At 42.9% G+C, this 16,199-nt stretch overlaps 1 protein-coding gene and 1 pseudogene across 3 annotated transcripts in view; one reads left to right on the top strand and one right to left on the bottom strand.

The window, feature by feature from the left end:
- ARG2 (arginase 2) overlaps positions 1 to 12,536 on the bottom strand; it is a 38,910-nt gene extending 26,374 nt beyond the window's left edge. The window contains exons 1-2 of one of the 3 annotated variants that reach the window (XM_036011198.1): positions 12,309 to 12,536; positions 10,771 to 10,843 (exon numbers count right to left, since the gene is read on the bottom strand). In XM_036011198.1, coding sequence (XP_035867091.1) covers positions 10,771 to 10,843; positions 12,309 to 12,416 — 181 coding nt within the window. In that variant the 5' untranslated portion in view covers positions 12,417 to 12,536. Of the gene's footprint in view, positions 1 to 10,770; positions 10,844 to 12,029; positions 12,147 to 12,308 lie in introns of those variants that run through there. The other 2 variants (XM_028507289.2, XM_036011192.1) reach the window with 2 other exon arrangements.
- LOC114492770 lies at positions 3,817 to 4,547 on the top strand (annotated as a pseudogene).
- Positions 12,537 to 16,199: the final 3,663 nt, after the last annotated feature.

Genomic DNA, 16,199 nt, shown 5'->3' with positions numbered 1-16,199 from the left:
TTCTATTGAGATCCTCCCAAGACCTCCCCTAAAATTCTTGCCTTTAGAAAACAGAAAAAAACTCTAAGACAAAGGACCCACTGCACATGTGTGCCCTCTTTCTCTCTCTAGAGCACACTTGTGCCTTCAGACATGTGTCTTTACTTTCTTTCTGCTAAGCTCTAAGGGTCCCCATGAGACTTGCAACCAGGGGAGCAGCAGGCAGCGGCAGCTCGTCCCAGGATAATCCCCTGGACCTGTCTCCAAGGGCCCTTCTTTTGCCTCTTTAACTTGTTTCCTGCCTCCATTTGGCCCAGTTTGCTCACTCGGTCTGCCTCTGTGACTTTCATTCTAAAAGGCCAAGGCAGCTCTCACTTCAAGACCCTGCTTTCAATGTTTGGATATATGCCCAGAATGGGATTGCTGGGCTTTATTTTTCATTTCTTGAGGAAGCACCATACTGTTTTCCACGGTGCTTGTACCACTTTACACTCCCACCAAGTGCACAAGGGTTCCCATAACTCCACATCCTCACCGACACACTGTTTTTTGATGCTAGCCACCTATAGGTATCATAATTTTATTTTAACAGATTAAGAATGATACAATAGCAAGAGCCTAGCACAGTGTCTATGTTAGATATCAAACAACTTTGAAATAAAAGATGTAAGTTAAATTATTTGTTGCTCTTATAAGCAGGAACAATATAGCTATATTGAAATTTGCCAAATCCCAGTAATATCTACAATGGACTTGCCTATAGTCAGGCACATCATCAGGGATGTATGCTTTTGCTAAGGCATTAGCACATTACTAATTCCATTCCAGGTCAGCTTCATCACACTCCAGAAAGAAACCAGTACTCATGAGCAGTCACTCCCCATTCCCCTCTCCCCACAGCACCTGGAAACCACTAATCCACTGTCTACTTCTGTGGATCTGCCTATTCTGGACATTTCATGTGATGGGATCATACAATACATGGCCTCTTGTGTCTGTCTTCCTTCACTTAGTATAATGCTTTCTCAAGGTACAGCCGTGATATTGCATGAGTTAACAATTCGTTCATTTTTATGGCTCGATAATAGTCCATTGTATGGATATATTACTTTTTTAAAAAACAACTCAAATCTCCAACAAAACTCCGGACTTCTGGCTTTTCTTGCAAAACCAAAGATAAAAGGGCAGAAGGCCCTCCCTGCCCCAAGGCGACCACTAGCCAGAGCTCGTGACAGCTTTTTGTTCCTGGAACACTCCAGGTACAGTTGGTTATCTCAGAGTCTTTGCATTTACTGTTTCCTCTGACCAAAATGTCTCTCTCCCAAATATGCGCACGGCTCCTTTCCTCACCTCCCAGGGATCTGCTCACATGACAGCTCCTTGGGGAGGCCTCCTGACCCACATATACACTGCTTACCTTCTCCCCAATACTTGCTTTCCTCCCATCCCTTACTCTCATTTACTCCATAGCATCCATTACCATCTGATTCCTGTATGTTTTACTTACGTCTGTTTCAAATCACTCCTTGTTAGAATGAGACTTCTATGATAACAGGAATTTGTTCTGTTCACTACTGTGTTCTCAGTTCCTAGAAATTAGTAGTGCTCAAGTTTCTTGAATATACAAATCAGTGAATGAAGGAACATGTTACAGTTTTTAGTGATGAAAAGCTGCTCCAAGGGAAAATAAACCTGAAAAGGATGTTTAAATAGTTTGATGCATATTTACATTAATTCACATTTTAAATTCAATGAGTTTGACACACACATATATATATATTCCTGTAACTGCCACCATGCTTAAAATATAGAACACTTAAAATAATGCACAGTAATACATGAAGGTAGGTCTGTCTACTGCAATCAGGGAGGCCTGGAACTTGCACTAAACTTTAGGCTGTTGTTTTCAGAAGTCATATTAAGGGACATGATGGTTCAAGAATCAAAGCACCAAGAGAACAGGCAATTAGGCAATTGTTAAATTCCAAAGGGACTAAAACATCCTAAATTAACTAAAGGACAAACTAACTATATAACCTAATGAGTTATATTAACTTTTGAGAATATTGTGTAACATACTACGGAAAAAAGCAAACAGAAGAACAAGAATTTATAGCAAAGACTGGGAGAGAGGGCTTGGAGAATTCCAGTCTAAAATTTTATTTCTCATTGGAATTTGTAAACTGTTTTATCATCAATTCAGACAACAGGAAAGCAGTCTGTTCAACTTGTCCAATTCCCAGAGCCTGGTTTAAAGGCCACACTGCCAGAAATAGTGGCCCCGACAGTCACCCTGCAGGACGATGGTACAGTGAAGGTGTTATTGCTGCTCCCACTTCCACTCCTAGGGAAAGGCACTGGCAGCCCAGATGGCTGACCCCGCTGACACTGGACAGAAGCTACTGCTCAACTGCTGCCGTCCCTGCCCATCACAAAATGAGTTCTTTGCCTCTGCCCTTTCTTGAATTTCAAATCAAAGTTTAGGATAGGTGCTTCTGTTGGTGGAGCTGAGGTGAAGTACCCACAACCCTAGCTGCAACAAGGTGAAATGTGGATAGGAAGAAGTCTAAAGAGGCAGATGAAGGTCAAATTATGGAGGACCTATTCTACTGGTTGTTAAGTGTGGAACACATACCATTAGTGGTTGAAGGACAAACATCAAAATGTAAAACTAGCCCTGGCAGGGTACTTCAGGTGGTTACAGTGTCATCTCAACACACCATGGTTGCAGGTTCAACCCCTGGTCAGAGGGCATACAAGAATCAACCAATGAGCGCATAAATAAGTGAAACAGTAAGTTGATGCTTCTCTCTCTCTCCCCACTTCTCTCTCTCAAATCAATCAATAAAAAATATAAAACTATTAAAATGAAAAGGTATCAGAAAAATGTATCTAACACAAGCCTGAGATTTCACTGTTTATTGAAGGAGCAGGTTACATTTTTAAATTTTAATTTTAAAGATTTTATTTATTTATTTATTTACTTATTTATTTATTTAGAGGGGAAGGCAGGGAGAAAGAGAGGGAGAGAGCACTGATGTGAGAGAGAAACACTGATTGGTGATCGCCTCTGGCACACGTCCCATCCCGGGACCAGGCCCACCACCCAGGCATGTGCCCTGACCAGGAATCAAAACAGTGACCTTTTGCTTTACAAGATGATGCCCAACCAACTGAACCATTCCAGCCAGAATGAGGCATATCACATTTTAAAGTATGAAGCTTTAGACCCAGTTAAAAAATAAAAACCAAAATAAATATGGCAAATTAGACAGGATATGACTCTCAATTTTCTCCAGCTAATCTAACTATAGTGGAAGAATACATGACCAGACTCTGCAGCTAGAGATCCGGGAGTGTGCTAGGAAAGAATTCCCGCCTTCGCCTGCTCACTCTAGAGGTCCCAGGACCTTCCTACTGCAGGAGCTTCAGCATCAGCAGTGCCCAGCCAGTGAGGTGTCCTATTGATGCCAACTGTGGGGGCAGAGGAAACTTCCTCTGCCCTCAAGGTTCTTTCAGCTGGTTCAGTTATCAAATAGCCTCCAACACATACTCTTCCAAAAAGTTGAAGAAGAGGGACTACTTCATTTTTTTATGAGGCCAACATTATGTTGATACCAAAACCAGGCAAGTACAAAACACAAAAAGAAAATTACAGACCACAGTCTTTGCCAAGGATTGTCATGGTTTTCTGCTTCCATAGTGCTTGAATGGAGCCCGGCACTCAACCCTGCATCCCAGTCAGCTGCCCAGATCCATCCTTCTGCCGCCTCCTCACAGAGCCCTCAGACCGTCGCAAGGTCCCTGCCACCACTTCAGTGCCATGAAGCTACCTGTCCTCAGCCACCTATCATGACAACCACATCCACCTTTCAGGTGTGCTGGAGCTACCACCAGGACTCGGAGGCTGCCATCAACCGCCAGATCAACCTAGAGCTCCAAGCTTCCTACATCTGCCTGTCCATGTCTTACCACTCTGACTGTGATGGTGGGGCTTTGAAGAACTTTGCCAAGTTCTTTCTTCACCAGTTTCAGGAGGAGAGGGAACATGCTGAGAAACTGATGAAGCTGCAGAACCAGTGAGGTGGCCAAATCTTCCTTTGGAATATCAAGACAACAGACCGTGATGACTGGGAGAATGGGCTGAATGCAAGGGAGTGTGCATTACACTTGGGAAAAAGTGTGAATCAGTCACTACTGGACTTGCACAAACTGGCCACTGGAAAAAAAAATGACCCTCATTTGTGTGACTTCATTGAGACCTACTACCTGGATGAGCAGGTGAAATGCATCAAAGAACTGGGTGACCATGTAACCAACCTATGCAGGTTAGGGACCCCTGAGTCTGGCATGGCAGAGGGTCTCTTTGACAAGCACACTCTGGGAGAGAGTTAAGAGAGCTAAGCCTTAGGCTGCCTTCCCACGGCCATGGGGGTGACTTCCCTGGTCACCAAAGCAGTACGTTCATGTTGGAGTTACCTTTACCTTTTCTATAACTTGTACCAAATCATACACTTATGTCCTTCATTTGTGCCATTCCTTCAAATAAAGTAATTTGGTACCCCCGCTAAAAAAGAAAATTACAGACCAATATCTGATGAACATAGATGCAAAAATCTTCAACAAAATACTAGCAAATCAAATATAATACATTAAAAAAAAATACTTCATGATTAAGTGGGGTTCCTCCCAGGGATTCAAGGATGATTCAACATATGACAGTCAGTTAATGTGATATGCCACATTAACAAAATAAAAGATAAAACTAATATGATCTTACCAACATGTTGTGAACTGCCCTGCCTGGTTTCAGAAGCTATAACCCTCCATGGCTAAGGCTAAGTAAAAAGACCTTGGGACCATAAGCTGCTAAGGAGACAAAGCTTATCCTCCTAGCAGGGGTGCAGTCTCTGCCCCCTTTACTTCACCCTGATTGGCCCAGGTGGATGACTGGTTAGCCAGTGACTGGTAAGATTCCTCAAGGGAGGGACAACCTAATATAGGCATGGTCACGAAGGGGCCATTAGGGAAGGACTTAGGGGACTATAGAAAAGGGGTGACGGACCCTCATCCCTCAGCTTTGTCATAGCCTGAGTCCTCATTCTATTTGTAAGAAGTCTTCTATCTCTTTGCCATCTTACTTCCCCCACCTGACTTAAGTCTAAAACAATGTTGGAGGCAGGTGCAGCCCTGTACTGGGCTGGGCAGTTTCAACTGTGGTGCAGGGAGGGGCAATCAGGCCTAAGAAAGAATGCATAAAATCCTGTGAAAACTGCTTTGCTAAGAATACCCTCAATTTAAATGATAAGGGCCCAAGCATAAAATGAGTTTGTTTTCCAAAGTTTTATGGCCCTTTGGCTACCTGATCCTGACTCACAATAAGCCCTCATAGTTCTCTGAATGTTATCTATTGTTTGATCATTACTGCCTGACAATGATGGATGAGCTTTACATATGCGCCCTGTTAAACTCAATAAAAGCCCATTGAGGAACAGGCTCAAGGCCCTTCTCCTCTGAGAGATTGGCCACCTTTCCTCCCCAAGCGGATCATGTCTTGGTAGACTTATTCTCATCCATAGCAGCCCAGGGGAGCTCTGCTGGACAAAGCTCCCCCACATCAACAGATGCACAAAAAAGCATCTGACAAGACATAACACTCCTTTATGATTAAAACACTCAATAAAATGGGTATAGAAGGAAAGAATGTGACTATAATAAAGGCCACATATGACATACCCTCAGTTAATATACTCAATGACGAAAAACTGAAAGCTTTTCCTCTAAGATCAGGAAAAGGCAAAGATGCCCACTCACACCACTATTATTCAACATAGCACTGGAAGTTCTGGCCAGAGCAATCAAGCATTTGAAAGAAATAAAAGGGATCCAAACTGTGAATGAACAAGTAAAACTGTCATTATTTTCAGATGACAAGATTCTATACAGAGAAGGACCACACCCAAGAGACTATTAAACATAGACAAATATAATGAAGCTAAGGATACAATATCAATAACCAAAAATCTGTTGTGTTCCTATATATTGACAATGAAATACTGGAGAAAGAAATGAGAACAATCACATTTGCAACAGCAAGAAAAAGAGTAAAATACCTAGGAATAAACTTTACAAAGGAAATGAAGGACCTATTCACTGAGAACTACAAGACACTGTTGAAAGAAATTGAAGAAGACAAAGAAATGGAAAGATATTCCCTGTTCATGAACTGGAAGAATTAACATAGTTAAAATGGCCATATTACCTGAAGCAATATGCAGAATTTATGTAATCCCCACCGAGATTCCAATGGCATTTTTCAAAGAAATAGAACAAAGAATTTTTCAAATTTGTATGGAATCACAAAAGATACCAAATAGCCAAAGCAATCCTGAGAAAAAAGAACAAAGCTGGAGTTGTCACACTCCCTGACTTCTGATTATACAGCAAAGCTATAATAAACAAAACAGTATGGTATTGGCAGAAAACTAAACATATAGACCAATAGAATAGAATTAACAGCCCAGAAATAAACCCACACATATACGGGCAACTACTTTTTGACAAAGGAGCCAAAAACATACAATGGCAAAAGGAAAGCCTCTTCAGTCAATGGTGTTGGGAATGTTGGAAAGTTACAAGCCAAACAATGAAGTTAGACTGTTATCTGACAATGTACAGAAAGATTAAACTCAAAATGGATAAAAGACTTGAATACAAGATATGACACAATAAAATACATAGAAAAAAGGCAAACTTATGGACCTTGGTCTCAGAGGGGTTTTTATGACATTGATCCCAAGAGCAAGGGAAGTAAAAGCAAAAATAAATGAAGGGGACCACTTCAAACTAAAAAGCTGCTGCACAGCAAAAGAAACCATCAACAAAATAAAAGAGCAAACAACTGAATGGGAGAAGATATTTGCAAATAATACCTCTAATAAGGGGCTAATACCCAAAATATACAAAGAAATCATACAACTGAACAACAACAAAATAAACAATCCAATTAAAAAATGGGTAGGGGACCTGAATAGACTTTTTTCCCCAAAAGACATACAGATGGCCGATAGATAGATGAAAAGATATCAAACTCACTAGCTATAAGGGAAATGAGAATCAAAACCACATTGAGATAACACTTCACACCTATTAGAATGGCTACTATCAATAAGGTAAGAAATAAGTGTTGGAGAGGATGTGTAAAAAGGGAACCCTTGAACACTGCTGGTGGGAATGTAAACTGGTATAGCTGCTGTGGAAAACAGCATGGAGGTTTTTCACAAAAAAATTAAGAATAAAGCTACCATATGACCCAGCAATCTCTCTCCTGGGTATCTACCTCAAAAATTTGAAAATACTTACGTGTAAAGTTATATGTACCCTTATTTTCACTGCAATATTAGTCAGGCTAAGATATAGAAACAGCCTAAGTATCCTTCAATGGATGACTGGATAAAGGAGATTGTGTGTGTGTGTGTGTGTGTGTGTGTGTGTAGCAATATTACTCAGCCATAAGAAATGATGAAATATTGCTATCTGTGGCAACATGGATGGATCTTGAGAGTATCATGCTAAGTGAAATAAGTCAGTTGGAAAAGGACAAGAACAATATAACTTCACTCACATATGGAATATAAGACAGAAAGCAACAAATGAACAAAAGAAACGATCAAACCCATAGGCACACACAACAGTATGGTAGTTACCAGAGGGGAGGGGGATGAGGGGAGGATGAAGAGAGTAAAGGGGGTCAAATGTACGGTGGTGGAAGAAGACTAGAGTTCGGGTGGTGAGCCTGCAATGCAATATACGGATGTCATATCACAGAACTGTATCCCTGAAACTTATGTAATATTACTAACTAATGCTAACCCAGTAAGTTTAATAAAAAAGTATGAAACTTTAAAACCAATTTAAAAAACACCAAATAAATAATATGGCGAATTAGATGGCATGTGACAAAATTGAGAAGCATGGATGCATGTAAAAGAGATCCATCCACATTAGAGGGTTGGGAAGAGGAAGAGGATCCCACAAAAGACTCCAGGCAGGACCAGAGAGGGGAGTCTCAGGGGAGAGTAGATTCTTGGCTAACAGAGTATTTCAAGAACAAAGCGGTCAGTCGTGCAATAGAGATGTCCAGTAACATAACATCTGATAAATCAGTGAGCTTGCTCAAGTTGGCCTCAGTGGAATGGCCCTACGGGAACCAGGCTGCAGCATCACTGTTGTTCAGCTGAACTTGTGATTGCTGACATTCTCGACCAGCCACTGAAAGCAAACACAGATCCCTGATCTCACATATTGATCTGCTCCAGATAAACAGCTCTCATAAAGTCAGATCCTTATGCTTAAACAACTCTCTCAGGCCCTCTTATCAATTCTTGCTGAAGCAGATCAGATTCTTCACCAAAGAGATCCCTGTTCCTTTGATGGAGCACCAATGGAACAGAAAGAATAAATGTCCCACATTGGGACAAATAAGTGGAAATAAATGTCCCAAAAAGGTTAGGATAGCTCTCAAATGGCTTCCTAAACTCCAGGACTCTTGGCCTGGTCACAGTGGCACAGGAATTTAGATAGTTGTGCCAGAGGCTGTCACCTCTTTGAAGTACCACGGCAAGGCCAAATTACCACAACTACAATGAGACAGACCTCAAACAGCCAATCTGAGTTCACAGCTACATTTCCCCACAGAAGGAAAAAGGGCAAATGACCACGGCCGTCAGAGCTCACGGGAATCAGGAGCAGAGGCAGTGCATCTGAGCCTCGCCAGAGCAATTGCCTCTTTATTTCTCCCAGGTTCTCTTTATTATATTAAAGTTAAGTGCTTACCTGAGCGAGGAACCACTGAGTGTCCTGCTAAACCCAAAGACCAGGTCAAATACATTCATTTGAGAAAACAGGAAGTTTGGTGCCATGGCAACATTGACAGCCTGTGACACGAGCACAGAAGGCAAGGGACAAAGGGATTTGAGAAAGTTACCGCTCCCTGGGTCTTCTCTTTCTCAAAATTTGACTTATGCTGCTTGTTTGGAAGTGCTCGAAGGAATTAAGTTATCCTGGTACTACTGGTGTCTCAGAACAGGGCACTGAAGCTCCTCGCAGTGCTTTTCTCTAACATGTTCCTGGAGATCAGCCCAGCCACACGCTGGAAATCTGCTGAGTGCCACAATCGTATTAATATGCAGTGAGATTCTATTTCAGACTGCTCACCAGCAATCTGGCTACCGATTGGGCTACCAATCAGCTACAGGGTAAGAATATAAGTTATAAAACTAAAAATATTTATTTAATGAAAGGGAAAATCAAATAAACTGAAGCTTCACCATCATTTTAGGTTGAGCATTTACAGAGGAAGTACTACAGTATTTAAGGGAGAATGGCTGCCCGAGGCTGGAGTGGAAAAGCACCTTGAGCTGGGACAGGAAGGAAGGTCTACAAAGTTCCAGCAGGACAGGCGGCTACAAATGAGCCCCTCCCCCTCATTCAGCAGCCTTAGCTGAGTACAGTCTCCTGTGTGACAGGCTGAAAATGATTCTTATCAGGAGACTTTGAAGGCAGCATCCAGCAATGAGCAGGCAGTTTGAACAATGGTAGACCCAGTTCATCAGATGGGCTGTATAGGTCTATCCAGTATTAAAAAACAGTGATTACCAGAGATGGCTGTCTCCCGTGTAAAATAATGCTTTTAAAAAGGCAGGGTGTGTATAACTGATTTAAAGGGGCAGTACCCTCATTTATAAGCGGGAATAAAAACCTTCTCCATTAGGTAATGAGTGACATATTAAGACTAAATCTTAACAATTTGTCTTTCATATTTGGTAGTGAACTTGGAGAGTAATTAAAGTAGTTAAGAAAGAACTGCAATTATTTAACAAGAAAAGTTTTGAGCATTCAACCCAATACAATAGATTCTGTATTACTGTCTCCAGCGTCTGCAGCCTCCTGCAGCATGCCTGTTGCTCCACAAAAGCTCCAGAAAAGATATGTGAATAGTCCTAACCCGAGTGGAGGAAATGGCCCCTAAAACTTGGGTTAGATATAAGGAAGAAGCTTCCTACCATAAAGGTGATAGAATTTGGTGCCCTACTACTAAAAGAAGGGCTCTCCATTACTACATAAATGGCATATGTCTTTGGGTCCCACTGACTTCTGCTTCTGTAAATTTAGAGTACCATCCTAATTACAAGGCTGCAACTTTACTTCTGATTACCTGGGGTGTTTGTGAAAAGGCACTTGTCTGGGTCCTGCCTTGGTGCCAATGAACCAGAATCTTCCATGGAGAAGCCTAGGAATCAGTATTTTTAACAAGTAGTGCAAGTGGTTTTCATAATCAGGGAAATTTGGAAAACATTAATCTAAAGCTCTTATAGCAATATAAAGCTATCAATCCTAGGGAAGAGAGGAATGATTTGAAGGGGGAAACTGTCTAGACTGATGGGTAATGAGCACCTCATGATTGAGTTAGTAGAGGCAGAATTTCAGGGGGAAGGTGGACCGTGCAGTTAGAGGGGAAGCTAACATTCTTAGCACCACTGTGCAGTCATCGACAGCCCGTTCCAGGCCCTGCCTCTCTCCCTCCATACCTTCCAAACACTCTCTTTATTGCAACAGGACTTGGCCTGAAGTCTCTGATAGATCTTAAGCTGCAGAGGGAATTCAAGGGAAGATGAGAGACACTTCTCAAGGCCATGCACAGCTGAGAGTGTGCAGTCCCTGGATGTGACAGAGAAGACTCTGAACCAGTCTGTCACCACCCCGCACAGAACCTCAGATTCCCCCACTTACCCAGGTTGGAGAGCCTTTTCATCAAGCCAGCTTCTCTTATGGCAGCAGGGCCATGTTCTACTCCTTTTCTTTTCTGTCACACAAATTATACAATGAGATGTGAGGGAAGATGATTGAAATAAGACTACAGTTCACAAAAATACAGAAATCTGCTATGCTATACGGCAATCCCCCCTTATCCACAAGAAATGCATTCCAAGACACCCCATGGATGCCGGAAATGGCAGATGGTACCAGACCCTGTGAAAAAGTTTAATTTACAAATTAGGCACAGTAAGAGAGGAACAACAATAACTAATAATAAAATAGAACCATCCGCTTAGCTCGCACTGTGATATCTCAACAGTCAATCTTATAACTAAGAGGGCTAAGTGACTAAGCAGTGGGTGGTGCCCGCAGCGCGCACAGTGGACAAAGGGATGATTCTGGTCTCCGCTAGGACAGAGAATGACTGCTAGAGACTTCATCGTGCTGCTCACAACAGCGTGTGATTTTAAATTTGCGAATTGTGTATTTTTGGACTTTTCCTTTTTATTTTAATTTTATTGTTTTCTCTCAGTTGTCTGAATTTCCCCCCCTCGCTCTCCCCTGCCACGCCCCTCCCACAGTCAATCCCCACCCTGTTGTCCCTGGCCACGGGTCATTTATACTTGTTCTTTATCTGGTCCCCGCCCCCTCCCTCTGGTCCCCGTCATAGGCTTTTCTATTTAATATTTTCAGACCGCGGTGATCATGGATAACAAATATTGAAAGGCGAAACCGAGGGAGGACTACTGTACTTAGTTCCCAATAGAGCCCTCTGGAAAACCTGGCATTATCATTATTTTCACCTGAGGTCTGGTTATTTCCAACACTTGCAGGGACGGAGGGGAAAACAACAATCACTGGAATCAGATTAACCTTCCAAGCCCTATGTGTGAAGGGCAAGCGGAGGCCAACACAGGCTGAGCCAGGTGAGGATCTCTGGCTGTTGGGTGCGTGCGGCAGGCGGGGGCCAGATCGTGGACTTCTCTAGCAGTGAGCTCTCCACGACCGCGGGTTTCTTTCATTGAACAGCCCCTCCCGCCGCTAGAGCAGCCAGCGCCAATTTCCTTTCCAGTTAAAGCTCTGAGAATGGATCCCGAGTTCTTAGAACGCTCTTTTTAACCTCCGCTCCCTCTATTTCCACCGAGGATTCATGCCGGTTTCTCCTCCTTAGCCCCTCCGTGGAATCCTGTCCCTCCTTCCCTCTCTCCTCCATCACCCCAAGCGGGACCCACCACTTTCTCGCCCCGCCCCGGAGGCCGCAGAAACCCGCCAGCTCGTAGCACCCCGTCCGCACCGCACAAAGGGTACCCTCCATCCCCTCCCTCCTTCCCCATTTTCTACCGGAGAAAATCCCACGTGCTCTCCCGATGTCCAATCGCGGGAACCCGCCAGGACGTCCTCACTACGTTTCTCCCCATCCTCTCCTCGCTACTTCGCCCCCCCATCCCCGTTTTCCCTGGTTCTGGGGAGGGCGGAGATCCTGCCCCGCGGCGCCAGGTCCTGGTTCTCACCTGCCCCTGTGAGAATGGGGCTCCAATCACAGCCACGGAGTGGACGGACCTTTTCAGGACGAAATGCACTTGCGTCCGGAGACGCGAGAGGCTGCTTCTTAGGGACATCGTGAGCACCGCGGGATGTTGCAAAGCGACAGGCTGCTCAGTGCGGCTCGCAGCCTTAAGTGAGCGTCGCCGCCGCCCGCAGCTGCGCTTACCTACCCGTGCGCGAGCGGAACAGCACCACCCCGAGACGTCACGGCCCCGCCCCGCCGGCCGTGCCCCCAACCAGCCCCTCGCACACCTTCCCGCAGGCCCCGCCCACTGCCCCTCGGGCCGGACGCGTCCTCACTGACGTCACCCCACGACGGAGCGGGCTTTCCCTCTAGGGACTAGACCTTTTGGGCTGACGCCCTAAAGCCAATATCAGGGTCTGGCCATAAGAGCGTGGTTACGGACAGGTGTGTCCCTTAGCGGGGAGCGGCCGTTTCTTGCCGATCGAGGAAGGGCTGACTGGGCTGGTCTGACCCGACCCTACGAGAGTGCCCTGCCCAAACCAAGCCGGCTGTATCTGCTCCCGTTCCGTCTCAGAGCTCAAGGTCCAAGAAATGCACTTACCTTAGGGAACTGAAGGCTAGGAGATCAAGGCTAGGTTGGAGCTCCCTGGACAGGGACAGGTATGTTAATCAAATCCCACCTATTTTAGGTTGGGGAGATTAGGATTTACAAAACAATTACTTGCTAGACGTTTTCAATTTTTACCTGAATAACGGGAGCACTGGGTATTAAAAAACAAACATAGCAACATATCCGGACTATTTGTAAATTTTAGAGAGACTAAAAAGCTCAAAGTAACAATTAACTAGAGTATTAATAATGTTTTAATAATAGTATCCAGCAATGGTTCTAAGAACTTTTAGCCTTCTAACAATTCTATAGAGTATGATCATACCCCTTTATCCTGGTTTTGTTTTCCCAGATTTCAGTCAACCACAGTCAACCATGGTCCAAAACGGAAAATTCAAGAAATAGGCAATTCCTACATCTTACATTGCACGTCTTCTGAGTTGTTGATGAAATCTCCACCGCCCTGCTCTGTCCTGCCTGGGACGTGAATCACCCCTTTGTCTCGCATATCCACTGCTGCATAAGATACCCATTAGTCACTTAGTAGCTGTCTTGGCTATCAGATCAACTGTCTCAACATTGCATCATTACAGTGCTTGTGTTCAAGTAACCCTTATTTTACTCAATACTGGCCCTCAAGCTTGAGAGTAATGATGCTGTAATTCAGTGATGCCCAAGAGGAGCTGTACAGTGTCCTTGCTTTAAGTAAAAGGTATGTATTTATAGGAAAATAACACAGTATATATAGGGTTCAGTACTATCATTGGTTTCATGCACCCACTAGGGGTCTTAAAACATATCCCTTGGGATAAGTGGGGACTAGTATACAGACTAGTTTAAAGACAAGGAGTCAGGATCAGAGAAGATAAGTGACTTTCCCAAAGTCACATAGCTGGGAAGGTACAGAGCTCTGTGAATCCAGATTCCCAATTCTTAACCATGACACTACAGCTTGTAGGAATCTGGGTGTTAGTCCTACCAAAACACATTTTTATGTAAAAACCTGAAAAATATTTCAGCTGGTGCCAACTTACATGCTGCTTTCCAAAATTTTTCAGAAGTCTCTATGGCAATGTCATAACTCCAAGTAGCTTTAGTAGTGTAAGGCAGGGTATTTTTAAGAGGATAAATGTTATACCTGTCTCCCCCTGCTGGTTTAACAAAGAAATGTCCTTGAAGTCAGCAAAATAAGGAGGTATTACTATAAGGCAGCAATTTTCAACCTGTGTACTGCAAGATTTTTAAAACATGCAATACCTAATTATTTAGTCAGGGGCACTGACCTCTTTTCCCTTAGATTGTCAAGTTAAAAAATGACAACAGCCAACACAACACTAGCCCTCTTGGTGTGAATGCCCTGCCTTGAACCATAAATATATAGGTCGTATAATAGAGTTGCATCTTATTGGTCACCTCACATAATACGGTTGTGTCTGAGTGCTCAACTCTTGGTACCAGAAATCCTTACATACAAGTATAGGCACTTGATTTTTTTAAGTCACTTTGGAGCAAAAAGGGTAGGTAATTATGACTATTATGACTTTTTTTGTAAATCAATCTAAAATATACCTACTTTTTGTCAGATCAGCAAAAAATATTTTCTGTGTGTGCCACAGAATTTCAGTAATTAATTTATGTATGCCTTGAGATGAAAACGGTTGAAAATCACTGCTGTAAGGCGATGGTGCTGAAAGTGTGGTCCCAGACCAGTAGCATCGACATATGCACACTTGTCAAAAATGTGCATTACTGGGTCCTATCCCCAAACTTAGTTACTCTGGGGGTGGGGCACCAGCCACCTAAATTTTAACAAGCTCTCCAGAGTGGGGAACTATAGGAAAGAGGAGGGGTGTGGCCAGGGATTCACAGTCACTGTTACTGTCACACTTGTGCAGATCCTTGGGATTATTTTGGTGCCTTCTTCTTGCCCATTACCACATCCAATTCTTCCCCCTTTCCTATGTTTTCTGAAGTTGGTACTGACACAGACTACCTCAGCACCTCCTGGACTATTGTAAAAACCTTTTCTCTTTTTGAGCGCTTACTGGGAGTCACCAGATTGACCATCTAAATTCATCCTGCATGTCACTTTCAGTGTTTTTCCACTGCTCATGGTTTAGTCAGAGGTAAATTACTAGTTTCACCTTATTACACAAGAGAGGAGTGAAAAGTAGATTGTGATGTTACTATTATCCTTTAAAATTTGAATTACTTCTATATGCCTGAGATATTTTATATATTTATTTATGCAAATTACTTTATTAATCAATTTCACTAAATTGCAACAGATTTTAAATTATTTTTCATTTGCTTTTTTTAAAAAAATTGAGATATAGCCCTGGCTGGTGTGGCTCAGTGGACTGGGTGCTGACCTATGAACTGAAAGGTCACTGGTTTGATTCCTGGTCAAGAAGGCACATGCCTGGGTTGTGGACCAGGTTGCTGGTGGGGGGCGTGTGAGAGGCAACTGATTGACATATCTCACACATGGATGTTTCTCTCCCTCTCTCTCTCCCTCCCTCCCTTCCGCTCTCTCTAAAAGTAAATAGATAAAATCTTCTTTAAAAATTGAGATATACTTAGTAATACTTCTTTTTTTAAAAGCCTACTTGGGATTTCCTTATATTTATTTGTGTCTTTACTTTTCCTCCCCAATTGGTAAGTGGTCCTAAATAGGGGACTTACTCTCAGTTAACACAGTAGCAGCAATCATTAATTCTATATTATGAAAAAGTAAATATAATAAAAACTACAGTATAAAACAGCATTCTTAGAACCTTTCAATCCATGAGAGTAAGCAAATATTAAAAGGTTTTTTTAAAATTAAAAAAAAATTTTATGTATTCATTTTTTAGAAAGAGGGGAAGGGAGAGAGAGAGGGAAACATTGATGTGAGAAAAACATTGATGTGAGAGAGAAACATTGACCGGTTCCCTCTCGTCCATGCCCAGTCCAGTCCAGTCCAGTCCAGGGATGGAACCCATAACCCAGGCATGTGCCCTAACTGGGAACAGATCTGGAGACCTTTCATTTTGCAGGATAATGCCCAAACAAGTGAGCCACACCAGTCAGGGCTAGATTGTTTTATTATAATGCACATTCATAGACACTCAGGTTCCAGGAATAACTTCACCAGTAGAAATAATTACTCATCTTATCAAAAGTCAGTCAGATTAATCCTCTGTACTGCCACTACAATCCTCAATTCACTCAAATGTATTTGTGGTACTTGTAGCCAGAACTCTTTGGAAAGTATTGCAAAGACTGACTAGTCATTCATCA

The sequence above is a fragment of the Phyllostomus discolor genome, chromosome 1 (genome assembly GCF_004126475.2).
Source record: "Phyllostomus discolor isolate MPI-MPIP mPhyDis1 chromosome 1, mPhyDis1.pri.v3, whole genome shotgun sequence".
Classification (NCBI taxonomy): Eukaryota; Metazoa; Chordata; class Mammalia; order Chiroptera; family Phyllostomidae; genus Phyllostomus; species Phyllostomus discolor.
The sequence above is the reverse complement of the archived record's forward strand: the minus strand, read 5'-3'. Positions and strand labels throughout refer to the sequence as shown.